General features: G+C 57.0%; 11 protein-coding genes across 11 annotated transcripts; 4 read left to right on the top strand and 7 right to left on the bottom strand.

Moving 5' to 3' along the window:
* Positions 1-136: 136 nt before the first annotated feature.
* PG997_001577 (S-adenosyl-L-methionine-dependent methyltransferase) lies at positions 137-1,393 on the bottom strand (the record flags this gene model as incomplete). Its single annotated transcript, XM_066805892.1, has 1 exon — positions 137-1,393. One exon carries the CDS (start codon positions 1,391-1,393, stop codon positions 137-139), a length of 1,257 nt encoding a protein of 418 aa, XP_066675665.1.
* A 622-nt stretch (positions 1,394-2,015) lies between these two features.
* PG997_001578 (phosphoribosylformylglycinamidin) lies at positions 2,016-6,310 on the top strand (the record flags this gene model as incomplete). Its single annotated transcript, XM_066805893.1, has 5 exons — positions 2,016-2,933; positions 2,985-3,056; positions 3,119-3,304; positions 3,359-3,457; positions 3,506-6,310. 5 exons carry the CDS (start codon positions 2,016-2,018, stop codon positions 6,308-6,310), a joined length of 4,080 nt encoding a protein of 1,359 aa, XP_066675666.1.
* Positions 6,311-6,921: 611 nt separating this feature from the next.
* Positions 6,922-8,629, bottom strand: PG997_001579 (uncharacterized protein; the record flags this gene model as incomplete). The annotated part of the gene is made up of 4 exons (XM_066805894.1): positions 6,922-7,589; positions 7,768-7,940; positions 8,079-8,135; positions 8,274-8,629. 4 exons carry the CDS (start codon positions 8,627-8,629, stop codon positions 6,922-6,924), a joined length of 1,254 nt encoding a protein of 417 aa, XP_066675667.1.
* Positions 8,630-11,066: 2,437 nt separating this feature from the next.
* PG997_001580 (uncharacterized protein) lies at positions 11,067-12,673 on the bottom strand (the record flags this gene model as incomplete). The annotated part of the gene is made up of 2 exons (XM_066805895.1): positions 11,067-12,127; positions 12,193-12,673. The coding sequence occupies 2 exons, from the start codon at positions 12,671-12,673 to the stop codon at positions 11,067-11,069; spliced, it is 1,542 nt and encodes a 513-aa protein (XP_066675668.1).
* A 333-nt stretch (positions 12,674-13,006) lies between these two features.
* Positions 13,007-13,743, bottom strand: PG997_001581 (uncharacterized protein; the record flags this gene model as incomplete). The annotated part of the gene is made up of 3 exons (XM_066805896.1): positions 13,007-13,181; positions 13,245-13,358; positions 13,430-13,743. The coding sequence occupies 3 exons, from the start codon at positions 13,741-13,743 to the stop codon at positions 13,007-13,009; spliced, it is 603 nt and encodes a 200-aa protein (XP_066675669.1).
* Positions 13,744-14,848: 1,105 nt separating this feature from the next.
* PG997_001582 (zincin) lies at positions 14,849-15,828 on the top strand (the record flags this gene model as incomplete). Its single annotated transcript, XM_066805897.1, is given in 4 exon segments — positions 14,849-15,263; positions 15,337-15,550; positions 15,561-15,597; positions 15,622-15,828. 4 exon segments carry the CDS (start codon positions 14,849-14,851, stop codon positions 15,826-15,828), a joined length of 873 nt encoding a protein of 290 aa, XP_066675670.1.
* A 735-nt stretch (positions 15,829-16,563) lies between these two features.
* On the top strand, positions 16,564-19,634 carry PG997_001583 (uncharacterized protein; the record flags this gene model as incomplete). Its single annotated transcript, XM_066805898.1, has 10 exons — positions 16,564-17,238; positions 17,300-17,438; positions 17,512-17,895; positions 17,966-18,194; positions 18,271-18,505; positions 18,590-18,619; positions 18,698-18,836; positions 18,931-19,004; positions 19,033-19,318; positions 19,402-19,634. 10 exons carry the CDS (start codon positions 16,564-16,566, stop codon positions 19,632-19,634), a joined length of 2,424 nt encoding a protein of 807 aa, XP_066675671.1.
* A 386-nt stretch (positions 19,635-20,020) lies between these two features.
* Positions 20,021-20,721, bottom strand: PG997_001584 (uncharacterized protein; the record flags this gene model as incomplete). Its single annotated transcript, XM_066805899.1, has 3 exons — positions 20,021-20,346; positions 20,435-20,565; positions 20,651-20,721. 3 exons carry the CDS (start codon positions 20,719-20,721, stop codon positions 20,021-20,023), a joined length of 528 nt encoding a protein of 175 aa, XP_066675672.1.
* A 1,428-nt stretch (positions 20,722-22,149) lies between these two features.
* On the top strand, positions 22,150-23,018 carry PG997_001585 (uncharacterized protein; the record flags this gene model as incomplete). The annotated part of the gene is made up of 2 exons (XM_066805900.1): positions 22,150-22,572; positions 22,629-23,018. The coding sequence occupies 2 exons, from the start codon at positions 22,150-22,152 to the stop codon at positions 23,016-23,018; spliced, it is 813 nt and encodes a 270-aa protein (XP_066675673.1).
* A 117-nt stretch (positions 23,019-23,135) lies between these two features.
* On the bottom strand, positions 23,136-23,533 carry PG997_001586 (uncharacterized protein; the record flags this gene model as incomplete). Its single annotated transcript, XM_066805901.1, has 3 exons — positions 23,136-23,207; positions 23,273-23,458; positions 23,519-23,533. 3 exons carry the CDS (start codon positions 23,531-23,533, stop codon positions 23,136-23,138), a joined length of 273 nt encoding a protein of 90 aa, XP_066675674.1.
* Positions 23,534-23,683: 150 nt separating this feature from the next.
* Positions 23,684-25,333, bottom strand: PG997_001587 (uncharacterized protein; the record flags this gene model as incomplete). The annotated part of the gene is made up of 5 exons (XM_066805902.1): positions 23,684-24,527; positions 24,600-24,907; positions 24,966-24,996; positions 25,048-25,222; positions 25,300-25,333. 5 exons carry the CDS (start codon positions 25,331-25,333, stop codon positions 23,684-23,686), a joined length of 1,392 nt encoding a protein of 463 aa, XP_066675675.1.
* Between the last annotated feature and the right edge of the window lie 1,360 nt (positions 25,334-26,693).

The following is a 26,693-nucleotide window of genomic DNA, read 5'->3' on the forward strand; positions in this document are numbered from 1 at the left end:
GCTGGCTGGACCCCACCACAAGCACCTGCAGGATGGAAGCAAGCATCGTTGTATTCAGGCCAAAGCAATCGTCACACTCGCATGGTACACTGCCCGATTGTCAGAATGTATCTGTTCCCGGATTGCACTCTCCACGTTATCTTGTGCAACTATATACGTCGAAAACACAGTGCCACACGCCGGGGGCATATGTTTTGACAAGCTCGACATGTTCTACGTCAACCGACCCGCGGGGCTCAGAAGAGTCGGTTGGCACCATAGCAGCTAACCTGTCCCGGACCTCCATCTTCCTCGTCTCGATATCTGCCACACCAACATTCTCGTGCAGATGCAACCAAGCCCGGGCAGTATCCTTGGTGATCGCCCTCGAGTCTTCCCAACAGGGCGCGCTGCTCGGCAGAAATCCGCAGTTAACATGAAGAACGTCCAGCTTGCCCTGCTGCTCTGCCAGTTTCCGCCTCGCTTCCTGTATCCTCCGCAGAGCCATCGCGTTATCCTCTTGGAACACCACGATCCTCACATCGCCGGCTACGATCTCACTCAGATCAATATCCGAGCCCAGCTCTGCGCCTCGTATCACCCGCACACTCCAGCCGTTGGCAAGCGCACCCCGCCGCAGGCCTTCCACGCTCCAGGGGTTCAGCTCCCAGCACAGGACACGCATGCCAAGCTTCGCGTAGGAGAAGACGAAGTACCCGATCCCGGCGTACATGTCCACCGCCCACTGGCTGCGCAGCTCGCTTGAGCTCATGGCCCTGTTCTGCAGGGTTGGTTCCGTTGTGTCGTGGAAGGAGAGCACCCTGGCTTTTTCCTTGATGTTCCCCCGGCTGAACATGGTCCACCTCGGCGCCCATGTCTGGTGAATGCCGTTTTGCTTGGTGGAAACCCAAAACGCAGCTTCAAAGTCGGCTTCTGCTACTTCCTCCGCAGCCGATGGCATGTCGCATGACCCGAAGTCGCCGTATAAGACCTGCAAGCCACTTGGACTCCGTAGAATGTTCTCCCTGCCATCCTCGGTGGTGTCGCTTTCGTCTTGTTCCCGGAGATGCAACGGTATGCCCTCGTTCACGGCAAGATGGGTGAAAGTAGTACCCGATTTCCGAGAGATCTCTGACAGTATCCTCGACCATAAGTCATCCAAATCTGTAGCGGATAGCATTGACTTGACAGAAACCCATGCCGGGGATGTGAAGGAGCCCGACGGTAACAGGACCATGGGTTCGTAGACTGTCCATCTTTTCGGCGCTTGTGCTGCAAGCTCTGCGATGTCAACTTCACCCAGTACAGATGCATCTGGTAAGTTGGAAGCCCATGCTGTTATGGCGGCCTCAATGGGGAGTATGGACTTCTGTTTTGGTTTCGCATGGCGTTTTGGGTTCTCATTCACGGCCATCCTGATACTGAAGTGGATTATATATCAGCATGAAAATGTGAGTTGTTAGCCGCCTGCCGCCCAAAGTCAGGTCCTACAAAAGCGGGGGTCTCCCCCCATCATCGTGAGCAGGGTGTACTTGAGGCTTCAGCAGCTGCAGCTTATCTTGGACACCATCAGCATCCCAGATATCCATGCTTAATGAAAACAAAGGGTGTGGTGAATGCAATTCTCTGTATTGATAAGACAGCTACTCGCCGACAGAAACAGCTGGGCGAACGCATCTTGACGCATGGAGCGTGCAGTAGATGCAATTGACGTACCACCCTCCACGATTGGACCCTTGCCGCAGCGTTTTAAGGCGTAGGGCGTAAGGCTTATTCCCCCGCCAAAGCTGCAATGTAGGGCCCCCAAGGCCCCCAAAACACCCTCACGCGCTCATTGAAAAGTCACTGCAGTTTAGCCCCTCCAAAAACCCTCTATCGATAACAATTTTTCCCAGTGCTAGAAATACCCCGCCATTCCAACGCATTGAACTTCTTTGGTGACTTACGTACGACACCGACTTCGTTCCCACTACCCCGGGCTCACAATCCAAAGGGGTCGCGCACGTCGCTTCAATCAATCAGTTCCTACCTTCGCCATGTACGAAACGATTGTTGGCGGGTCGTGCCTGACCAAGGCCGAGGTGGGCAAGCTCTTGGCCCGAATCAACGCCAATGTGTCTGACCAGAAAGTCACCGGCATCTCCGGCCAATGGGTCTACTACATCCAGTCCGAAAAGGAGGGAGGTGGCCTCGACAACGTCAAGAGAGTGCTGCACGTACCCGTCGACCAAAGCACCGGCGTGGTCTCCAGCGATAAGCCGAACGTCTGCGACATCTACATCACGCCCAGGAACATCTCGCCATGGAGCTCCAAGGCTACGAGCATTGCCCACGTCTGCGGCCTGAAGGACCAGGTGCAAAGGATCGAGAGAGGCCGCGTCATACGCATCGAACTGGATGGCGAGAACAAATACCAAACCGTCGAGGATATTGCTTCCTTCCGAGACACCATTTACGATCGCATGACCGAGAACATCGGCCTCGAATCCCCGAGCCCCGCCACCATTTTCGACGAGGGCGAGAGAAGACAGCTCGTTATCGTCGATATTTTCGCAGAAGTCCAGGAGCCTCTCGAAGTTCTCCAAGACTACAACAAGAAGAATGGACTCGGCCTCGACGAGTCCAACATGGAATACCTTGTCAGCAAGTACAAGGAGCTCGGACGTCCCCCGAGCGACGTGGAGCTATTCATGTTCGCTCAGGTCAACAGCGAGCACTGTCGCCATCACGTTTTCAACTCGTCCTGGATCATCGATGGCCTACAGAAACCTCAGAGCCTCTTCGGTATGATCAAGAACACTCACCAGAAGAATCCCAAGTACACCATCTCGGCCTACAGCGACAATGCTGCGGTTATGGCAGGCCTTGACGGCAACCACTGGGCTCCCGACTACTCGACCGGCAGCTACAAGCTCACGAAAGAAACTGTCATGCCACTGATCAAAGTCGAGACGGTAAGTGCCCGGGTACCTCCATATTATCAATGATTATTGACCTTTCAACAGCACAATCACCCAACAGCCATCAGCCCCTTCCCTGGCGCCTCTACCGGTAGCGGAGGAGAAATCCGTGACGAGGTATGTATACGAGGATACCTGCCACCGTCAGGCCCGGGAGTCGGTTGCTAACTTTTGCAAAGGGTGCCGTCGGCCGAGGTTCCACTCCCAAAGCTGGTCTCTGCGGCTTCTTTGTGTCCGATCTCCATATTCCCGGCCAAGCAGACGCATACCCTTGGGAACTCGATATCGGCAGGCCGTCGCATTATGCCAGCGCTCTGGACATCATGCTCGAGGCTCCCATTGGATCTGCTCGCTTCAACAACGAAGTAAGCCATCGAACACTAGCCTCGAATTAGGCCAAAAACGCTGACATCTACAAGTTCGGCCGTCCTTCATTGACCGGTGTATTCCGTACACTCCAGACCAATGCGCTTAACCCCGAGTCGCAAGATCACAAGGGTTTCCACAAGCCTATCATGGTGAGCACACCGCCCTTCTTTAATTGTACTGAGCTAATCTCTTTACAGATCGCTGGTGGTGTTGGCTCCGTCCGACCGCAGCATGCTTTGAAAGACGAGAAAAAAGTGGACGAAGGCGCACATGTCATCGTACTCGGTGGCCCAGCTATGCTCATCGGTCTTGGTGGCGGTGCTGCATCTTCAGCTACCGGCAATGAGGCCACTGCGGAACTCGACTTTGCCAGTGTCCAGCGTGGCAACCCCGAAATGGAGCGACGCGCACAGATGGTCATCAACACTTGCAACGCCATGGGCGACCAAAGCCCCATCGCCTTCATCCACGACGTTGGTGCCGGTGGTCTCAGCAACGCCTTGCCTGAACTGGTAAAGGACAGCGGGTTCGGAGGTCAATTCGAGCTACGCCAAGTCGAAAGCGCAGACCAAAGCATGAGCCCCATGGAGATCTTCTGCAACGAGGCACAAGAGCGATATGTTCTGCTGGTGAACCCTGACGGCATGAACAGGTTCGTCAGTATCTGCCGGAGGGAGCGCTGTGGCTTCTCGGACGTTGGACGGGTTTTGCCCCCGGGCCCCGACGGATCTGCCAAGCTTATCCTCTCGGATCGCGACTCCGGGGAACACCCGTACCCCATCGACCTCCCCATGGATCTGCTCTTCCCTGCCGGCCGGAAACAGGAACGAAATGTCACTTCCCTGAAGCCTTCACTGCCTGTTTTTGACCCCGTAGCAAGCATGAAGAGTGCCTTTGGCGAATCCACCAGCGAATCCGAGCTCTTCAGGAAATCCGCACAGCGTGTTCTCCACATGCCCGCCGTCGGCTCCAAGTCTTTCTTGATCACCATTGGCGATCGAACCGTTGGCGGTCTCACTACCCGAGATCAGATGGTCGGCCCGTGGCAGACTCCCGTCGCAGACGTTGCCGTCACTGCGACCTCTTTCAGCTTGGAGGAGATGAAGACCGGTGAGGCTATGGCAATGGGCGAAAAGCCTACCTTGGCCCTGATTTCCCCTGCTGCTTCTGCGCGAATGGCTGTGGCCGAGAGCTTACTCAACCTCGGTGCTGCCCATATTCTGGGCGGTGCAGCTAAGGGCGACCTTGAGCGCGTCAAGCTTTCGGCCAACTGGATGTCTGCTGTCAAGGAGCCTGGTGAGGGAGCAGCTCTTTTCGAGGCCGTCGAGGCTATTGGTGCGCAGATGTGTCCTCAGCTGGGCGTGAGCATTCCCGTGGGCAAGGACTCGATGTCCATGAAGGCATCCTGGAAGGACGACAGGGGCAACAAGAGCGTTAGTGCTCCCATGTCCGTTGTCATCTCCGCTTTCACCACCGTCGAAGATATCAAGTCTACCTGGACCCCGCAACTTCGACGCGTCGAGGACGTCGGCGATACACTGCTGATGTATGTCGACTTGGCCCAGGGTCGCAAGGCTTTGGGTGGTTCTGCTCTGGCACAGTCGTTCAGTCAGGTCGGAAACGAATCGCCCGATGTGCGTGACGTCGATCTGCTGAAAGATTACTTCGATGCTATTGCCCAACTTCACGAAAGCGGCGTTGTCCTTGCATATCACGATATTTCGGATGGTGGTCTGTTCACCACGATTGCGGAAATGATGTTCGCCGGCCGATGCGGCGTCAGCATGTTCTTGGACGATGTGGCCAAGTCCGGCAGCCTCAAGGACATGACCGAGGCCCTCTTCAACGAGGAGCTGGGCGCCGTCTTCCAGGTTCGTGCCTCGGACGAGATCAACTTCAAGAGATGCTTCGCCACGTGCGGACCCCCGCCTGGTCTGATCAAGCGATGCGGTATCGTTCAAGCCTCCAAGAAGCAGAACTTGGTCATTCGCTACGGTACGCAACCCGTCTTCGCCTCTATCGAGCGATCCGAGATGCAGCAATGGTGGTCCAAGACGTCCTACGAAATGCAGAAGATTCGAGACAACCCAGCCTGTGCCGAGTCGGAATACGCGACCGTCACCGATTCGGAGGATCCCGGTATCTCTTACAGACTCACCTACTCACCGTCCGAGAACATCATCCCCATGACTGCCTCCTTCACCGGAATGTTCAAGCGGCCTCGCGTTGCCATTCTTCGAGAGCAGGGTGTCAACTCGTTTGCGGAGATGGCTTTCGCTTTCCGAGCTGCCGGTTTTGATCCGGTCGATATCCACATGTCGGACATCATCAACGGCCGCAAACTCGCCGAGTTCTCTGGTTTGGCCGCCTGCGGTGGCTTTAGTTATGGTGACGTTCTGGGCGCCGGACAAGGCTGGGCCAAGTCGGTCTTGCTGCATGAGAACGCCCGCATCGAGTTCGAAGAGTTCTTCAAGCGGACCAACACCTTCACGCTCGGTGTCTGCAACGGCTGCCAAGCCCTGTCGAAGCTCAAGGAGATCATCCCCGGTGCCAGCGCCTGGCCCGACTTCGTCGCCAACACCAGCGACCAGTTCGAGGCGCGCTTCAGCATGGTCAAGGTGGACGAGAGCGCATCGCCCGTCTTCTTCCACGGCATGGGCGGCTCCTACCTACCGATCGCCGTCTCGCACGGCGAGGGCCGCGCCTCGTTCTCTGGACCCAACGATCTCGAGACCCTGTCGCAAGGCAAGCAGGTCCCCGTCCGCTACGTCGACAACCGTCTCAAGGTCACGGAGCAGTACCCTTACAACCCCAACGGCAGCCCCGGTGGTGTCGCCGCCGTCTCCAGCGCCGACGGCCGCGTGCTAGCGATCATGCCGCATCCCGAGCGTACTGTAATGGCTGATGTGGCCAGCTACCTGCCGGCCCGCCAGCGGGAGGAGTGGGGTCTGTACGGACCTTGGTTGAGGCTGTTCCAGAGTGCTCGTAGATGGATCGGCTAAGTTTTTTGACGGATTATGAGAGGTAAGAATTTTTCTTTGAATCAGGATGAGATGAAACTTTGATAAGGTAGGGAGGTAGGTGGGCATTCGGCGGCGTTGGGGGTTGGGACGCGATGCTAGTAGGTTGATTTTTGACTTGGGCTTGATGGTGCATACATACACATACACAGATATACACATACGCATACATGTGTTCCCGAGTTGGATCCAGTGTAGATGGATTTCAGAGATACTGCAATACATTACCTTTCGAATTGAAATTTCCCATGGCCGCTCAGGGGCTTTTTCTGGATTACATGCAGGGACAACGATACGCGTCCGCGATAATCAACCAAAGACTATGTGGTACACACAAAGGGACGGACAGTATGAAAATTGTTCCTCTATTCATTTATCTGAGTTTTACATTACAATTATTACTCGGGATTGTACGTCAAAACATGCCATCCAGCCCCTGCTGCAGAACCAACCACAGTGGAGGCGTCGGTGTGCGGGCTTTCAGATGGTGAAGAACCGCTGCTGCCACCAGTGGTATGTTATGGCGCATATTCAAGAAGATGAAATTTGGAGAAAGGGGGTTGGTTTGGGGACCGGGTCCGGGGCCGGGGCTTTCAATTGCTGCTGCTGCTACGATGGTACCAGGTGCCGGTCGCGCCGATGGGCGGGTACTGGCACTGGAAGTCTTGGTCGCTGACCCAGGTGTCGCCATTATTGTAGTCGGTGCCGCCCAAGACGCACCAGAGCCCGCTGCGGGTGACGGGGTTGTTGTGCGAGATCCAGATTTCGCCGCAGCCGTCGTCAGCGGCGCACTGGGCGGCGCAGTACTGGAAGATGGCGTCCGCGGTCAGGGGGATGCCGGGGACGTCCGTGTAGAGCTGGCGGTAGAGGAAGGGGACGCAGCGGTCGTAGAAGATCTGCTCCTGGTACTCGAAGGTGGCGCCGACGACCGTCGTTGTTGCGGCGGGGCCGGCGGCGGCGGTCGTCACGGTTGCCACGGTGCTGGTCACGGTCGCGGGGGTCGGGTCCGTCGCCGTGGCGTCCGTGGTCGCGGTTAGGCCCGGCCGCGTGCTGGTCGCGGTCGCGGTCGCGGTGCTGGGCGTCACGGTCAGGTACTTCGTCGTGAGGACGGTCGAGACGGTCACGCGCGCCGTCTGCGTCGCGGCCGGCGTCGCGGCGGCGGTGAAGGTCACGGTCACGGTGTCGGTCACGGTCGGGGCGGCGGCGGAGGTCAGGCAGCTGCAGGCGGCGGAGACGACGTCGTCGGCGAACGACTTAAGGGCTGGTGATTCCCCCCAAGTGTTAGTCCAATTTTTGTTGACGTTGGGGCCCTTGAGGATTAAAGAGCGAAGGGAATAATGAAGAATAAAATAAATGAAAAGCAGCTTCCCTCTCCCGTCCTCAACGGGGGCATGGTGGGGTGATTGAAGAGAAATGCAAGTGTGCAACTGCTCACTCACCGTCTGCCGGGTTGCTCGTGGCGGTGCTGCTCGGGGCCGAGCCGGTCGTGCTGGCCGAGTTGCTCGGCTTCGGCTTGGCCGGGCATCTGTCACCGCGCTTCTTCTTCTTCTTCAGCTTCTGGGAGTTGGGGACCGGGACCTCCGCCGCGTTGCGCGTATAGGTCGTAATGGTTCTGTACACACACGCACGCACAAAGTTCCTATATGTCAGAAAATGATACCTATTGGTGTATTCGTGTGTTCTGGATTTGAGGAGGGACCGCGAGAGAGAGAGAGAGAGAGAGAAGGATGAGAAAAGGTTCACTACTTACACCACGCTGGTCGTGTACGCGGTGGAGGTGGCGGCCTCGGTGATGGTCGGGGTTTCGCTGTATGACGGGCGGTTTAGTCAGCAAAGCAAATCCGTTGTTGGTGCATCCTTCTTCTTTCTCTTTTCTTTTCTTTGCCCCTTCCTCTCCTTCCTCGCATCGGAGGACCTGTTCTTCCTTCTGCGCCAGAACACTCACGTGATGGTGTTGGTCGAGATATCCGTGGGCCCGTCGACGACGGCGGTCTCGGTCGTCTGCGCGACCGTGGTGGCCGTGCTCGTGGCCGTCTCGGCGTCCGTTTCGGTCAGGGTGGCCGTGACCGTCTCCGTGGACGTCGCCGTCGCCGTCGCCGTGCGCAGGGCTGTCTGCGTCGAGGCCGGGGCGAGCTCGCTGCAGACGGCGGCGCCGTCGTCGAGCCCCCGCAGCACCAGCAGCGCCGCGTTGTCGTCGCAGCTGGGCTGCGGGCTCAGGACGGGGGACGAGACGAAGGGGGACGGGACGGCGCTGACGACGACGGCGCCGAGGCCCGCGACCAGGAGTGGGTGCAGCTGCATGGTAAACGAACGTGAATGCACCAGAATTGGTGATGTTGCACAAGGAAAAAAAGGAGTGTAGTTGGTCGGTCGGGTACAAGAGAAGGAATCAGAGAACCAACGGAGCCACAGCACACGACCGTTCTACCTTGGCTTTTTATTCCTTTGGCCTCTCGTTCTATATACTCTACTATCTGGGGAAATAACGTGGCTCATTTGTGAATGCTAGCGCCCAGCTGAAATGTCTCTCGATCTGTCCGTGAGCTGGGTCAATAGTTTCTGTAAGCCGGCTCCGTTCTAGTGCGCCCTAGACCACCGGCTTAATAGTCTAGCCCCTATGGCCAAGAGTCGGTATCGGAGTCGCGGCCCGGGCTATGCCATTTTTGTGCTACGACGAGGAAATTCCCTCTTCAGCTCAAGGTGTGCTTCTTTAGAAAATGCCGATCAACTTGGTGTTCAGATGTGTTCGAGGCTAGTGTATCTAAGCATGCCTGCGAATTTCTATCGATAGTATACCAACGCGGTGTATGAACATAAGTGTAGAACACTATTATAATAACAAAAGGAGGGAACTGGGCGATTCAGATGACATTTAGGGCTTTCCCATTTACATGACAGCCACCAGGTTGGCCGGATCTAGACCAATAGTTCCCGGGTGAGTACCTATCAGGCACAGCAAATAGTCTCACTGTGAGTCTACCGAGAACGAAATTGCCTGACTACATAGACGCATGTCACATCATCTCCATCGTCGGCGTACAGATAAGAGTCACCACGCGTATGTAGGCTGCACCTTGCCTCGTACCCTTTCACCCCTGCATATTCCTCGGGCGGGCATGTCCCAGATGACGATCACCTACGCGCTTAGCGTCTCCGCTGGGACGGTACTAGGCACTGGGGCACTGGGCACCCCGCCGGCTCCCCGAAGATCGGTAAAATCAAGATTTCGGGACCCGTTTACCCCCTGGAATTCCCCCACACGTGCCAAGCGGACAAGCTCCATACTCCGGCTCTGCACGGTTCTCGATTTTCCTTTCGCTGATCGTGCCTGGTAGTGGAAGCCCGGGTGAGGGCAAGTGTCTGCGATGATGTGTGCATGCTTGGCAGTGAGACGGGATGACGTATATCTTGAGCCGGCAATCGAAGTACCTGATCGCCATGACCGGACTTGGATCGGTTGGAAAGCTAGTGATCTCGGCTATATAAGAAGACATATTAAGGCAACTGCCAATTGCCTGAGATACTGCCGCATCAAGTTTTGTCTAACCGGAGACGTAGGTCGGCGACCAAGGCGGCAAGAGTGCACAGCTTGTTCCTTCCCCCTTGTTCAGTAAGCGCAGCTTGCAAGGGGATACTTTATGGTATCTTTACAGGGATACGCAATGGGTATGTATGCCAATTCCGAGATTTGGAGGGCATCCATCCAGTGGACCAACGCCGAGCCAAAAAATGGATTGCGGCACGGCGCGGGCTAGCCCTATAAGGCGTGTTGGCCCGGGTCCGAGTCCTGATATGCGGAGTAGCACCTGCCAAGCAGGGCCTTACCCGCCCGGAATGCAACCCCGGCTGCATACATATATGCCAGGCTCCCCACGTTCATCATACCGTCCATCTATAGACAGCGCCGGGCGATCGTATCACAATCGGGCCAGCGATTGCTCCCGCGCCTGGGGCTCGCAAGCACCGACAAAGCATGGGAAACCGAGTATAACAATAATATAGGTCTGCTAAGACCGGGTATGGTATACGAGTATATTTGTATTTGCGATGAAATCCATATTCTCTCCATCCGGACTATCGATCAGCTGTAGCATCCATCTCAAACTCACCCCGGCTTTTGTCCCAGAAGACTTTACACTCGACTTCACAACGCACTTTCTCTCGCTTTCTATTTTGGCCTTGGCCGGGTACGTACATTAACATCTTGTTCTCCCGAGTTGTAATTTTTGAACAACGGACGGGCTTTGAGGACTATATTGCCTCCGTCGCCCAGTCCTACGTCGAAGACGGCCTGGTTTGCACCAAGCTCTGGGGCGACAGCAACCAGAACCAGCTGGATCTTAAGGGGTGGTACGTCACCAAGCCCAAGTTGTGTGCTTCCACCGGGGGCAACTGTGTCCCCGTCTTTGGTCAGTGTCACATGGGGGCCTTTTTCTGTTTTGATGAGGCTAACGTGCGGATGAACAACACCAATAATGCTGCTGCCCCGAGGGTCTGGACGGCTCCAGAGAATACAATAACGTGTACAATGCTGCTGGCGGCAGCACGAACCGCGGTACTCGGTTTGAGATTGTCCCTGCGGGCTGGAAGTATCCCCAATAGGCGGCGGACAAGATGTGGCATGGTAGTTTTGTCAGCTTAGCGACATCAACCAAAGTTTCCCGCGCGTATCATAGGTTTTGAGCACGAGATGACAGATATGCATGTATCATAAATGCAGCAGCTCGCAACAGTGCCACTATCTCCTCACCAAGTAGCTCGCACCCAAACACAGTACCGCCGCCCCCAGCAGCGACGGCGTCAAGATGAAGATCTGGTTCTTCCAGAACCAGACGCCGCCCAGCAGGAACGGCGAGATCAACCCCCCGAGGCTCTCCGCCAGCGCCAGCGCGCCCAGCGCCGACGGCTTGCCGTTCGCTACGCGCGAAACGGCGTAGCTCTTCAGGAAGCTGGGCGCGGCGAATCCGATGGAGGCCACGGCGACCAGGCCGTACAGGGCGCCTTGGGAGTCGACGAGGAACCACGGGACGGCGATGAGCTGGGCGAGCATGCAGACGGTCGCGCATACGAGATCGCGCGTCGATGGAAGGGGGCGTCTTGGATTCCCTGCGGTGTCGCTCTCGAGTTCGGTGTCGGCGTAGGTGTCGGTGGAAGCAGTGTCTGTGCCACGGGGCTCTCGTTCTTTCCCAAGTATCTTCCGGAGCTTCGGGACGCCGTAGAAGAACAGCAAAAGGTAGACGGCCGGGGCCGCCGTCGCGATGGTGGAGAGCCGATTGCTCAGTGTTGCCGTGAAGTCAAAGTCCACCCAGGCGTGGATCACAACGGCCGTGAACAGGCAGGTTTGTGCGCAGTTGTGCAGGAGCAGGGCGAGAGCGGGTAGCCTGATAGCCGATTCGGCGTACAAGTAGTATACGGGATCGACGAGTGCCGAGGCGATAGTCCTCGCCGCCGCCGTCGTCGTCCCGGCTGCCGACCCATCCGTCGGGGAACTGCTGCCTGGATCCTTCGCAAGAGGATCCGACGGGACCGCGGCGCGGAGATAGACGAGCGAGAGCGCCGGGATCGCCACGGCGGCCGCGAGGCTGAACCACAGGTTGGGGAAGAGCCAGGCCGTGGCCGTGGGGGCAACGGAGGTGCCGAGCAGCCAGAGTGCCAGCGAGGTGCCCAGCAGGCGCGAGAAGCGGCGGGGGTCCCGGGTCTGGACGTAGACGGCGGCGAGGGCGAAGTGCAGGATAGGGACACCGGCCAAGCCGTAGAAGATGGTGGTCCAGACGACGATGTAAACATTATCCAGGAGGACTATAATTATTCGTGTCAGTAATCTACCTCCCTCCCCGAAAAGTCTGGGGTAGGTATTTGCTTACCTCCCAATAGCAGGACTCCCACTCCCAGCACGCGGACCCCTAGCCAGAGGCCGAGGCAGAGCCTCGGGTCGGACTCGGCCCATATCCGCGCCACGCCGACCGAGACGACGCCGAGGACGTTGGCGATGGTCCGCGCCGTGTGGAACGATTCGATATAGTAGCGCTGCTGCTCTCCAGCGGGATCTCGTCCCTCGCAGCGGGCCGTATTCGCATCGTCCTGCAAGCACAGGATCCGGTCGTATGCGAGCACGGTCGCGGCCGAGGTCGCCGCGATGGCCAGCCCCGCGGCGAAGGCAAGGGGAAGCACGCGGCCTATGCACTTCTCGACTTCATCGTCATCGCTTCTTCTGCACTCGTCGCTGCGGACGATCTCGCCTTCCGGTCGCGGCCTGAGGAGGGGCTGGTCCTCGGATGCGTCGGCGGTCGGGTCGGAGACGGACGGGGCGGAGGACGTCGGGCGGAGAGCGTCGGGGCTGGACATTATGCGATTCGGGAACATGGTTCACAGGTAGAAAGAAAGAAAGAAAGTATATTCGAGTTGCGCTTTTGATGTAGGTTTTCAATTCAACTTCATCCTTGGCGAAGTGATCACCGGGCCCAAAATGCCTCGGCTACTCTAGGCAGCGATTTTCAATCCAATGATGTCTTCTCCCTGATGTCAGCACTAGCTCGATATCCGCACGCGTGGTCCGTTCAGTGTCTATTTTTTACGAGAAAATGATACGATATCGAATATTTCGACCCCACCAATTATCCACCTATCACGGACTCCAAGTGGTCCCCTTTTGGTATTGATTGTTCCCATTCTTTCTTTCTACAAAACCCACGCAACGAGAACAACGCCGACGACGGCGGCGGCGCTGTTGATCCCAAGCGCGGCCGCCCCAGCGTTGGCCGGGGTCTTGGTTGATGCAGCCGGGGCCGTGCCCGGGGACGTTTGCGAAGACCCAGGGGCTGATGCTGAGGCGCTGGCCGGTCCGTCGCAGTGCCTAGGGAGAGAAACCCAAGTTAGTAAAATTTGTCCTAAGTGGAGGAAATACGGTTGGACTTACCAATGGTTTCCGTGGGGCTTGCAGCCCACGGAGTTGGTCGGGCTCGGAGCCAGGTTCTTGGTGGCGCTCGGAGAACTGCCGGCGGTCGCGGCTCCGGCGGGTCCGTCGCAATGCCTAGCGTGGATGAGGAGTTAGGCAACTGGTTTGTATATGGAGAGGAAGTGAAGATTGTTACTCGGACTTACCAGTGATCCCCATGCGGCTCGCAGCCTGCGGACTCGGTGGGGCTGGGCTTCAGACTGCCAGTGCCGGACGCGTGGTCATGCTCGTGGTCATGTTCGTGGTCGTTATCGTGCTCGGACTCCGTCGTAGTCGTGGCAACAGCGGCGGTCGCTGTGCCGGAGCTAGAAACAGGAGCCGGCGTGGGAGCGGGCCCGTCGCAGTGCCAGTGGTCGCCGTGCGGCTCGCAGCCGATGGACTCAGTGGGAGAGGGGGCGAGCGACTTTGCCGCGGCGGCCGTGGCCAGGAGCGCGAGGCAGGCTGAGGTGATGAAGCGCATTTTGCAATGCGGTGGAGGGTTTGGTGTGGGCGTAGAGCAGAGAGGTCTCTGAGCCATCAGGTCGGCATGCAGCCGGCCTGTATTTATGATGGTAATGCCCGGCTTCCACCCTTGTTCATTGCCTGTCTTGCTCACCAGCACCTACTGCCGCAAACTGTTCGGCCCCTGACGTACAGGGAGGCACTTTTTCAGTTTGTATTTCCCGCATAAGTTGCTCGATTGCGGTGAGCTGTTGAGGTTGAGAGGAATCACAGCCAAGGAATGAGATTTCTGCATAGTGCCTTGGCGGTTGGTGGGATGGCCATCAAGGTGTTCGGGATCGGGAATCACCATCTCTGACCCACAGCTTGACGTTGGACGGCATACGACATGTTCGTTAGAATAACGGCTACGAATGAGAATCCGCCGTCGATACCACCAATGGTAAAAAATGGCTGACGAAGTCAAGTAGTAGTATGTCTCATAGCTTTGCATTTGGAACATCTGGTACTATATGTTTCAAGCTTGGGAAATGTTAAAGCCTATAATATACGCAAACTATATGCTAAGCCAGATGTTTCCCGGCCCGGGGACCTTGATGGCCGCCTCGCACATCAACTACTTAAACCAAGTCTTGGCTGAATGCACATCGCCAGACTTTTCTCGGCCAGGATCAAACCCCCTTGGCCGATGGCGCCTTGGCAAGTCATTCCCTGGATCGGCCAGCTGAACTGGTGTTGGACCTCAACCAGAAGGACTCATCTCGGCAAGACCGTTAGGCGGGGATACTCGTTGGTTCCCCCGGCCACCCAGTCCGCTGCCTCGGGTCAACGTCCGTCATGAGTTAGCCCCATGGAGAAAAGCTTTCAACTACTGAGTCGCCTGCGGATCGGGTCCGGGATGCTCTGGCCAACAAGGTGACGGGAAAAGAAAAGAAGAAGCAGCACGATATGGCTGAGTAGACACCGCTGGCGAGCCTTGGCGAGGAGTGACCCGGGACGGCTGAAGCAAGTTGGGAAGCTATTTAAGCCTGCATGGGACGCTGTTTGTCGTGATGTTATTCATCCTCGCAACCAGCATTTCTCCCGGCTCTTCCCAAACCGCTAAGACAGACTCGGGCCTCACAATGAAAGGTTCAATTTCCACCGTCCTGCTGGCTCTCTTGAGCAGCACCCCCGCCTCCGCCGGTCCCGTCCAGCGCCGCCAGGAAACCATCACCCAGACCGTCACGGCCAGCGCGCCCCCTGCCCCGACCCCCTGGGCATGGAACGCCGGCGGGTCGCAGACCTGGCCCATCCACGAGTCTTGCAACGCGACCGAGCGGGCGCTGCTCAAGAAGGGCCTCGACGACGCCGCTGCCCTGGCCGCTCAAGCCAAAAACCACGTCCTTCGCTTCGGCAACAGCTCCGACATGTTCCAGAAGTACTTCGGCACGGCGCCCTCGGCGGAAGTTGTCGGGTGGTACGACAAGATCGCCAACGGCGACCGGAGCCGGTTCAAGTTCCGGTGCGACGACGTCGATGGGAACTGCGTGCTTCCAGGTATGTCACACTATAACCCACCTACTTACTGTCTCAATGTCAAGAATATGATGTTAACCTAAACTAACCTCAGGCTGGGGCGGCCACTGGCGCGGCGAAAACGGCACCGACGAGACCGTCATCTGCCCCCTGTCCTACACCACCCGCCACCCGCTCGAGGGCCTATGCGGGTACGGCTACACCGTGGCCCGGGGCGCGCTGAGCTTTTACTTCGGGTCGGACCTGATCCACCGGCTGCTGCACATGCCGAGCGTGGGCGAGGGCGCCGCCGAGCACTTTGCCGACTCGTACGCCGAGTGCCTCGAGCTGGCCCTCGAAAAAGCCCGCGGAGGCGGTCCGCAATTCGCACACGCTGCAGTACTTCGCGCTCGATGTGTACGCGTTTGATGTTGCGATGCCGAATGAGGGGTGCACGGGCAAGCCGGCGGAGAAGGAGGAGGGAGATAGCCACGGCCACGGGTCCGTGGCGCCGACGGCTAAGACTTCGAGCGCGCCTACGGCTACGTCGGCGGCTGCTGCTGTGAGTAGACTGTCTGTACATCGAAGGAAGATGTTGTCGTACTAACTCTTGGAATAGGAATGTCACACTCACTCCGACGGCGAGGTGCATTGTGCCTAGGCTAATAGCGGACCAGGGTGACATCGTGTCGATGCGAGCGTGCGGCCCAGCGCGTTCTCATCCACTTATCTGTGAATCTGGGCCGTGTAGACTCTCCCCCGTTATAGCCCCAAGACATAGCCAGCAGCGAGGACCTACCGGAACTGCGTCCGTATCTGATAATAAATAATCATTCCATCTATTCAGAACCGTATCTGCCCATACTATCTAGATGATGGTGCACATGGCGCAGAGATAGCGCATAAGCCTGTGTGGTGATTGGCCTCTCGAACCCGGGAGACTGGTAGCGAGATCTCATCCTTGCCAAACCGTCTCAAAGGAGAACGAAGCTGCCAGCATCCCCAATCTCGTCCGTGAATACTATTGGAGCATATCCCCCCTGCTTGTATGCGACGCGACAAAACCGTCGACTTCCTCGGCCCGGCTCATCTTCAAGGATGCCCGATTAACCCCTCACCATTTCCTCACCGTTTCCCAAGCGCTGGCCTTTTATTTGTGTTCCCCGTTCTTGCTGGCTCCCCGATCTTGATCTCCTTGCTAAACCAAATCTTCAACAAAATTCCCGATGTCAGCCCCCGCCAATCAGGAGGCGGCCCGGCCGCCGGGCCAGGACGCGACGAGAAACCCTCCGGCCTTGTACCGGGAGGTGACCACGACTTCATGTGGCTCGGTCCCGACACGATGGCGCCGATGCCTGTTGGCCACAGTTTCAATACCGAGCAGTCTGCCTCCCAGCCATTTGCCGGGTTCGGCAACTACGCAGGAACCAATGCCGAGCCGCTGCTTCCGATGGAAGGGCAGGAAGGCTTCCGAGCGCAGGAGCCCATCTTCCAGTCGCCCGGCTACGTCCCAACGCAGAACTTTGGGGCTGCCATGTCCGGACTGCCCATTCCAGAAGCCCATATCATCGGCAACGACTCGGGCGGCAACGACGGCTATGTCTTGAACAACACCATCCCGTCCGCCGTAGCCCCACGGGACTCAGCTGCTGCTACAACGTCGTCCGCCGTCCCCCGCCAGCTGCAGCTGCCCTTCGAGGTCCTCGAAGCGCGACAGGCCGAGGCCGGGGCCGGGACCAAACCGGAACCGGCCGACGCTTTTGCGCCCCTCCTTCTCTGGCACCCGAGCGAGCTGCGGCCGGAAGACTACCCCGAGCTCGACCCGGCATACGCCGTGACCGATCCCGCCAACCCGCCAAGGGTCAGCGCGAGGATTCCTATGGAAGCCTGGCTCCCCGGGGACGTTTACCGCGTGCCCACGGGAACGTCGATTGTGGAACCCGAATCTGTGCAGGGCGAGAATGGGAGGTTATATAACGGGTACCGAGAAGGAAAGTATTTTCTACCTAACGACCCGGTGAGTGATATCAGATATAGATTGCTAACCACTCCCGCAAGCCATGCTGACGGCCCCGCAGGCAGAACAGGACCGGTTGGACCTGCAGCATATGGGACTGAAGACCCTGCTCGGAGGCCGGCTATTCCAGGCCCCTATTAAGAACCCGAAACACGTGCTGGACCTCGCCACGGGTACCGGGATATGGCCCATAGAATTCGGTATGTATTGACCCCCCATCAACACACGCGTCTAGCTACTCACACTGACCCGCTTTGCGATCTTTCCCAACAGCCGAGCTCTTCCCCGACGCCCAAATCATCGGGACGGACCTGAGCCAGATCCAGCCCGACGCGAAGTCGCCCAACGTGACCTTCGTGCGGGAGGACTCGGAGGAGGCGTGGTGCTACAGCACCAAGTTCGACTACATCCACGCGCGCGCCGTCTTCACCTGCTTCGACGACCCCAAGGGCGTCATGGAGCGCGCGTTCGAGAACCTGCAGCCGGGCGGCTACCTCGAGTACCTCGACTGCTACGGCACGTCGGGCTCGTTCGACGGCTCGCTGCGCGGGACGGCGCTCGAGCGGCTCGGGATCCTGTGCCAGCAGGGGGCGTCGACGAATGGGCGGGACCTGTTGGTCGCGATGCGGTACAAGGAGATGCTGGAGGAAGTCGGCTGTGAGTGACAGGTCCCTAGTAGGCGAATATTGTGTGCTTGCTAACGCTATGGATGCGCTCGCCCGTGCAGTCGTGGACGTGGTCGAGAGAAAGCTCGCCTGGCCGTACGGAGGCTGGGCCCGGGACCCCCGCATAAAGCTGGCCGGGCACTTTTGCCAGCGGGACATTTACGACGGCGTGTCCGGGATCGCGCACGTCATGCTCCAGAAGGCCGGATTCCCGATCCCGGTCATCGAGGAGTACATCGCGGAGGTGCGGAGTAACCTGGTCAACCCGGCGATCCACGCCTATCTCCCCGTGTAAGTCCGAGCAGCTCGCCCTCGGACGCAGTGATGATGAAATCTGGCGGAGATATTGATAACAATTTCCTAACAGAATTTCGGTATATGGCCGGAAGCCGGAGGCGCATGAGAGACCCCGGGAGAGTCGTCCCGAAACGTCGGAGATACCTCCTCCGACTACCAAGCGGACGGGGTTCATGCCGCATGAGTTTCTCCCGGAGGACTTCCCCGAGATCGACCCGCTGTATACTCGGCTGGACGCCGTATCTGCAGCGGCGGTCCCTCCGAGTCAGAGTGGGATCCCACCGGAAGCGTGGGTCCCGGCCAAGGTATATCGTGAATCTAGCGGTGGATCGGTAGTCGAGCCCAATTCGATCGTAGAGGGAAATGGTCGGACTTACCATGGATACAAGGACGGGAAGTATTGGATACCCAACGACCCTGTAAGCACCGGAGCTTTCGTTTTTCTTCTTCCTTTTCTCTCCCCACCAGATCGGACGGCTGACTTTGACGGCGGGTAGACGGAGCAAGAGCGTCTCGATCTTCAGCATTGCACTTGTACGCTGCTGCTCCATAACCGACTGTACCTTGCGCCGCTCCAGAACCCCAAGAACGTTCTAGATATCGCCACCGGAACGGGGCTTTGGGCCATGGAATTTGGTTTGAACCCCCTTACTCTCCTTCTAAACCCCTTTTACTGTACGATACAACACCTCCTTGCTTCCAAGTCTAACGCGATTTCACTTTCTATCAGCTCGAGAGCACCCGGGCGCCCATATCATCGGCACGGACCTGAGCAAGATCCAGCCGGAGAACCCGCCCGACAACGTCGAGTTCATCCAGGACGACGCGGGAGGAGCCCTGGGAGTTCGGGCCGGCGCGGTTCGACTACGTCCACGTCCGCTTCGTCTTCTCGTGCTTCAACGACCCCCGGTCCGTCATGCGCCAGGCCTTCGGCCACATGGCCCCCGACGGCTGGATCGAGTACATGGACAGCACCACCGACTTCGCGTCCCTGGACGGCAGCGTCGAGGGCACGACGATCAAGCAGTGGGGCGAGCTGATGCGGGCCGGCGCCGCGTTGCGGGGGAGGAACCTCGATGTCACTCGGTTTTACAAGCAGTGGCTGGAGGAGATCGGATGTACGTTTGGACTTGCCATCCCCCTTTCCCCCTAATATCTGCAAGATGATACGACTGGAAACTGACCGTTCCGCGCATTGTAGTCGTCGATGTGAAAGAAAGGAAGTTCGCCGGCGTGCTGGGACCTTGGTGCAAGGACCCCAGGATGAAGCACGTCGGCCGACTGGGGGCGCGGAACTTGTATGATAACATCAGCGGTATCTCCTACCGACTCATGGAGGCACAGGGCTACTCCCAGGAGCAGATCGAGGAGTTCGCCACCAAGTTCCGAGCAGACATCGTAGATCCTACTATCCATGCTTACTGTCCATTGTAAGTCATTTCTTCCCGCCTTCTATTATTCATGGCGAATCGGATAAACGCGATGCCCACATCTCTAATGGGATTTTTACTAAACTGTCCGTCTCTAGATGGGTCGTCTATGGGCGAAAACCGCATGCTTGGGAGAGTCGGGCGCAGTCTGGAAGCTCAGGAGATGGTGTCAAGGATGGAGCCCAGTGATAACGGCCCTATGCCAAGGCCTCAGGACTCTCGTTTTAGCCCGGGGCCGGTTGCGAGGCATGTGGGCTGTGGTCTCGGGTTTTCGGTGGAGACCAGAGTATTCACTATCCCCAAAGGCTACAAGCCATACAAGATGAAATAAACCCAAACGTCTTCTAAAAGAACATAACTCATGTAAGAAACCCGTCCAGAGCCCCAGACTTATCGGTCGCTTTGCTGCATCCGGAACTCCCTTGTGACTGTGATAACATCATCCCCATCCTCCGGTCCCTCGCGGGTCCCTATATCCCGAAGCTCCAGCCCACTGCCGCTCGTAGCTTCTGCTTCCGGTTCGCTCAACTGGGCGAAAGGCCTCTCGTCGTCCAAGGTATCGGCACTGCTCTTCTTGACGGGTTTGCCGCGCCTCATGAAGGTATTGATGAAGATGTTACGCTCAGCGGGCTCCTTGCCGCTACCGGCTTCGCCGGACATGAGAGTGGTCCATTTCACGGCGAGACTCAAGAGCGGCTTCTGGGACGGAAGGCAGGCTGCAGGGGGGGTGTTTCTCATCAGAACAGCCTTTTGCAATACAGTAAAGAAGGCGTTGGCGTTTCATTTCTTATGACATGAACATACCGCAGGTAATTCCGATGTTGGTTTCGATGATAGTCCATATGGCCGTCGACGCGAAGCTGTACGTGACGTCGGGGGATTTGAGATCCACGTGAACCATCAGACGCAGCCTGATGATCGAGACGATGGTAACGCTGTAGTGTAGATAAGAAGCAACATGCTGATGTCAGCAGGAACTAGATGGTATGTACTTCTCCACGAGGTTCAGCTTCTGATTACATATTAATAGACCACCAACTCTCGGGCGGCAAATGAAGAGCGAGTTGGGGTCGGGGAGGGAGGCGTACCATTGCGATTACCCATGCTGACACGATGACGGCCAAGATCCGGATCGGAATCCGGATGCTCTCTCTCACGCTAAAGATTCGCCAGTAGAATGATAGGATGGACCATTTCACGATGGCAATGGCGGTATAGTAGAAAATCTCAGCTATGAAGAGGTCGAGTGCCCATGCTTTGAGGGCGTCAGGCGGACCAGCTCAGACATGACGGCCGGTTCCTTGAGGCACCACTTGTAGAGAATGGTGAAAAGTGTCAGTCATCATGTTGAGAATGGGATTGTGCCTCATGAATCCAATTGCACCTACCGTATCCAAGGGCGTCAGAAAATAGGCCCACTGCCGCAAACTACGGCAACCGTCAGCAAAGGTCAGTAGATGTCAGCGGTTTGTTCATGAATGTTCGTACCCAGGCGGCGATAATCAGCCAGTCGTCGAGATACTGCAGTGAATAAGATTAGCAATAATTCTTGGCACTGTTGGTTTGAAGCCGGAGGCCTAGAAATTGTATCTCCCTCCGGTCACATTTAGAAAGGCGCACAAGAGAATTGCCTTTGAAGTAGCGGACATACAGCCGAAGTACGATGGCAATGGTGGCGAGTATTAAGGTAGCTATGGATATGCGGATGATCTCTGGGCCTCGATCGTCGCCCAATCGAGTCCGGCTGGCGGGGGCGGAAGCGCCATGGCTTTCTTTGTCTTCCTTGGTTGGACTGGCTGGATTTGGGCTGTCTGAAAGAGTAATAGAGACTTGCGCATAGGATTATATATCGAGGATTACAATATGCGAAAGGCCCAAAGTGATCATGGCTTGGGAGTTGAGAATGATTTATATGATGGATGTCAATGCGACCGGGTTCCGATTGCATCAGCGCTCGTGACATTTGGCCTCCGCGTGTCTACGCCCACAACGCCCGAATAAGGCTGCATTCGGTTATACGAGGGTGTGGTAAAGAATGATACGCTCTCGAAAGGGCTTCGGAATGCCGACGGGCTGAGTATTGGTGGGGGCTGAGTGACCACGGCCGACTTTGAATGCATCATTACCCCAGTGCAAGGGGCCGGGATTAGTCCGTTGTTTCGGTGTGATATTCCGGCTGTGTTTGTACTCCATCAATCAAAACGAAGCATTTGTGTACCACTCCCAACACACATTTGCGTGGGGGTTGTTAGGGCCGGCACATGGCGGCCCCTCCTTTTCTACATAAAGCAAGCATCTATAGATCGTAGGCACTGCCAAAGACTTGCTAAAACTGCGTCCGTGACGGTTATCTGTTCTTGCCCGAATATTACTATTTCAACATTAAACCTGAGTTATATCAAGGTCCGTGCGTGCACTATTCAAGGATCAAGGATAAGAGTCCAATGAGCTTCGTCCCTAAGTACGTAGAATTTTGTCCACCTGACTCGTTCTCTCCCCACAAATTCGTAAAAGAAAACATGGCTGCCGCTCCTCGCCCATCCTTCCTGTTCGTGCCCGGCGCCTGGCACAGAACCTGGATCTACGACCCCCTGCGGGCCGACCTCGCGGCCCGCGGCTTCCCCTCCGCAGCAGTGGAGCTCGCCTCGGTAGGCGCCCAGGACCCCGCCTCGACCGGACTCGAGGCAGATATCACCGCCATCCGCGCCGGCCTCGAGGGTCTCATTGACGCCGAGGCCGAGGTCGTGGTCGTGGCCCATTCCTACGGCGGCATCCCGGCCGCGGGCGCCGTGCAGGGACTGAGCTGCGCAGAGCGCGCCCGACAGGGGGAAAAGGGAGGTGTGTTGATGCTCGTGCACATGGCCGCGTTTGCGGTGCCTGCGGGGACCAGTCTGCGGGATAACCTGCCGGGTAGGGAGTACCCGCCGTGGTGGAATGTCCAGGTATGTTGTTGGGAATATTTCCTTCTTATCCTACACCAAAAGCTACGTGATACAAGTGCGGGCGGACACTGAACATTAGGTTTCCATCTCAGGGCGATATCGTCACCCCCATCGACCCTCCTCACATCTTCTACTGCGACGTCGAGCCGTCGCTGACGGCCAAGGCCGAGGCGGCCATTCTGCCGCACACGCTCAAGGCGATGGAGGACAAGTCCGGCTTCGCGCCGTGGGAGGACGCGGAGTTGTTCGAGATGGGGTACATATTCGCGGAGGAGGACCAGGCCATCCCGTTGGTGGCGCAGAAGGCGTTCCAGAGCCAGTTCCCGGCGGACTCGTTCACGGCTAGTCTCAGGGCCAGCCACTCGCCCTTCTTGAGCATGCCTGGGGCGCTGGGTGGGGTTTTGGATCAGGCTGCGGAGTTTGCTTTGAAGAAAAGGGGCACATAGAGTAAAGTAGGGTAGGATATGCTTTATTTAGGAAACTTCAATCCTACCATGGCTGTGACGTCGGGTCTTGGATAGTTATTCTGAAAGTGGCTCCCCAAATATCCTCCTTGCCATACCCTATGTTACATCGGTCCTATTCGTATCGCACTCGTCTCGCTTCTGCTTCTTGTACTCCTGGTAGTACTCGTACTAAGCCCTCTGTTAGCACTGACCAAACCCCGCCACGAGGTAATTAATTAATAGTCATTACTTACCGCTCTCTGCAAAGCCCCTCTCGCCCCCGGCCACGCCCTCCTCCCACACCCCGGCACCCCATCCGGGTTCGTCTCGAAAAGCCGCAAGGCGTTGTTGTTCAGCGGCCCCCGCACCAACCACGCCCACAGCTCTAGGTCCCGCCACCGCAGTCGCCAGTACCGGAACGAAAGGGCATGGCCGAGGTTCTCGTCCAGACCCGTGCCGGCGGCGCCGTGCAGGAATCGGTAGAATAGGTAGGCTTAGACGTAGCCGGAACGCATGGCGTGCTCCTTCTTCCACTATTGCCGCCACCAGGCGTGGTACTAGTCTACTTGGGCGTTCATCTTGCCCAGACTTAGTAGAAATACCGGCGGACGATTATTGGTGAATTTAATAGTGCTCGGTCGTCGCGGTTATAATAGCCCATACGATTAGGCCGTCTCGGCGGCCCAGATCTGGGCCACGGCCATAGACGCCAGCTCCGAGACGCTCCAAGATACTTCCTGGGTAGCCATCCAACTAATGAAGGCAATAGACGAGGCTCGGCGAGGCGGAAATATCATTTGAAACAAACGCGGAATGTGCGGCGGATCACTTAGCCCATCGCTCGTTATCTCGTAGTCCGCGACCCGGGCGCCTGATTTCTTTCTCTTGACCTCCTCGGCGCTCTGTAACGGCACCCCGCAAACCCCATTCATCTCAAGCTCGGGCATGATACCAAAGTCGGTGCCGTACCCCGTACAGAAAATAACCGCGTCCACCTCCACCACCGCATCATCCGTCAGCAGGACCCGCGTCTTATCAACAAAGTCCTTGAATCCGCGCACCGGAATAACATCACCCCGCCGCAACGCGGGTAAAAATTCATCCTGGACAACGGGATGTACGTGCGCCATACTCGCGCACGGCAGCAGATGCCAGTCTATGCGCATCCGCTGCTCCACGTGTCTTCGCCGCTCGGCCTCGGACTCGCCCCGCCGGACCGGCTCGGACCGCACGGCGTCGCGGACCATTTGGGCCTGCACGGCGCGGTCGGCGAGCGGGCGGGTGAGGAATGGGACGTGGTGGTCGAGGAAGTGCTTGAGCCGCAGGCCGGGCCACGAGGATTGGGCGTCGAAGGGGAGGCCGTCGGGGCCCCGGCGGGAGTAGGCGGCGCGGCCGCGGCGGTAGGCTTGGAAGACCTTGGTTGCGTGCTCGGAGAGGGCCAGGGAGATTTCGTTGGCGGTGGCGCCGTTGCCGACGACCAGCACGCGCTTGCCTGTGAACGGGGACGGGCTTTGGGTAATACAAACATGAGGTATCAGCTACACTACCCAAGAACGTCCTATTGTGAGCAATTTTACTTACCTTCGATACGCCTGAGAATGGATTACCTTTCCCTCAAACTTGTCTCTGTTGGGCATGGGCGGCAAGGCCGGCACCGTTTCGCAGCCGTGGCAGAAAACGACCTTGTCAAAGGGTTCGATGCTGTCTCCTTTTGCGTCGATGGTATGAACGTTCCAGGCAGTGTCTTGTTGGTTCCGTAGCACCTTGCGCACCGTGGTGCCGAAGCGGACGTGCTGGTGGAGGCCGAAATGCGAAGCATATGACTCGAAATACTCGGCTGCTTCGGCACTGGTGAGGAAGTCGGCATACCTTTCTTTTGTGAACGTATCCTATCAGATGGGGTTGCCCTACATACTTGCGAGGTTGGGGGTGTCGATATGATCTTACCTTGCGGCAACGGATAATCGCTGAAGCCAGTCTACGCTCATCACGTCAGTGTCAATGTTGTGCACCACAGCATGGCCCCGACCGGTTGCTACACACAATGAATTTACTCAGATTCGTGACGGTACCATCCAGCACCGAGGTAAACTCGGCCTGGCTGCTGAGAGACCAGAGCCCACCGATGCTGTCGCGCCTCTCGAGGCCGATGGCGTTGAAGCCCTCCTCTCGTAGACATTTCAGTGCTGTCAACCCTGCCGGGCCTTGAGTCGGGTTGTGTGTCTCACTGTCAGCTTCAGGCCGCTGCTTTGAAGGAGGGAGAGTGTTGCGGATGACATACCTAGGCCGACAACGGCAATAGTGATGTTTTCCATGGGGTTCGCTTATGATTGTCGGAATGGGGTTGAGGGGTTGAAGGTATGTTGTGATTCCAGTGGCTTCTAGCTTCACTTTTCTGGGTTGAAAATACCTTTCTTGGTACGAGCTTCTCGGTTCTTCGAGCCTGACTTGAGATGAAACGAAATCGGTAATCATTAGAGCAATATAGACATCACCCGTCATGTAGTGTAGGCGTCAGGCCATGACGCTGATTGTGCCCAGCATTGCATGTGCCACGAGGATCCATCAATTATCTCTACAAAATCTAGCATATCCACACGTATGTTTTTGATTATTTTGAATCGTAATGAGCATAGGGAAGAGATGAGTGAATACAAGAAGTAACTGTAAGGGAGGAATCGAGAAAACACTTATTTCCGTAGAAAGACACCGATCTTGTCGCCATTTACCATACTCGTTTCTGCTCAGGATTGATCCCCAGGCTAGACCTTGCGTGCGTCTATATCAAAGGGAGCAGGATAGTTGATGTACCCAGAAGTCTTTCCCTTTGGCTAGCAAGGATTGGATCGGAGCTGGATAACTTAAGGCATCGCCTCGGCATGCTCAAAGCGTGCTCATACCCGAAATTATTGAGCATATGCAAAGCAAGAGATGATATGCCTGATAATGGTCTTCCTGTTGTCGAGCATCTGCTGGGCCTGGTCGTATTCTCCGTCGCCACTTCTCGTTCCAGCTTGCCCCGTAATTCCGAGTAAGATGTATGTTCCGGGTGACGATCCAAAGGCGACTTCATCAGCAGGGCCAGCCCAGTCCAGAAACCACGTCTAGATCCTCAATCTCAGCAAGCGCCTAGTGTTGATAGGGGGTTAACATGTCCCCCATTTGCATTTGGGTCCCCGCTTTAGTGCATGTCACTTACACCAGCAGAAATGGAATCAGGGACGCGAGAGCGCGACAGTGGGCGGGCCTAATGCCATGTCGAAATTGATACTTTGTGCTTTTCAATAATGGAGTGGGAGTGAAATTATATTCACTTTTTTCTTCTTCTTTTCTCTGGAATGAAGGGAGTGTTATATTGTCCTCAAGTGCACACGCCAAACTGAGGGTCCGCAAGCGCTGTACGTCGTAGTCGTGCCCCAAGCGTTGTGTCGCGCGCCCTAAATCGCAGGAGACGATCTCCCGTCTTGGCAAAGCGTGCGTCGACGAACCAGAGCAACCGCTAGCATCTGAATGGGGAAAGTCGGCAAGGCGACCGATCCGGCCGTTGGGATGAATGCACGACATGAAAGACAAGATATTAGATTAATTACTATGCTCCTCAAGCAGGGATCCATTGCGGGTTCGCACCAGCGGCCTCCCTCTCCTTCTCTCCCTCTCTCTGATGCTCCCCGAACG

Source organism: Apiospora hydei (assembly GCF_038363865.1).
Source record: "Apiospora hydei strain CBS 114990 chromosome Unknown utg000002l_segment0_segment0, whole genome shotgun sequence".
Taxonomy (NCBI): Eukaryota; Fungi; Ascomycota; class Sordariomycetes; order Amphisphaeriales; family Apiosporaceae; genus Apiospora; species Apiospora hydei.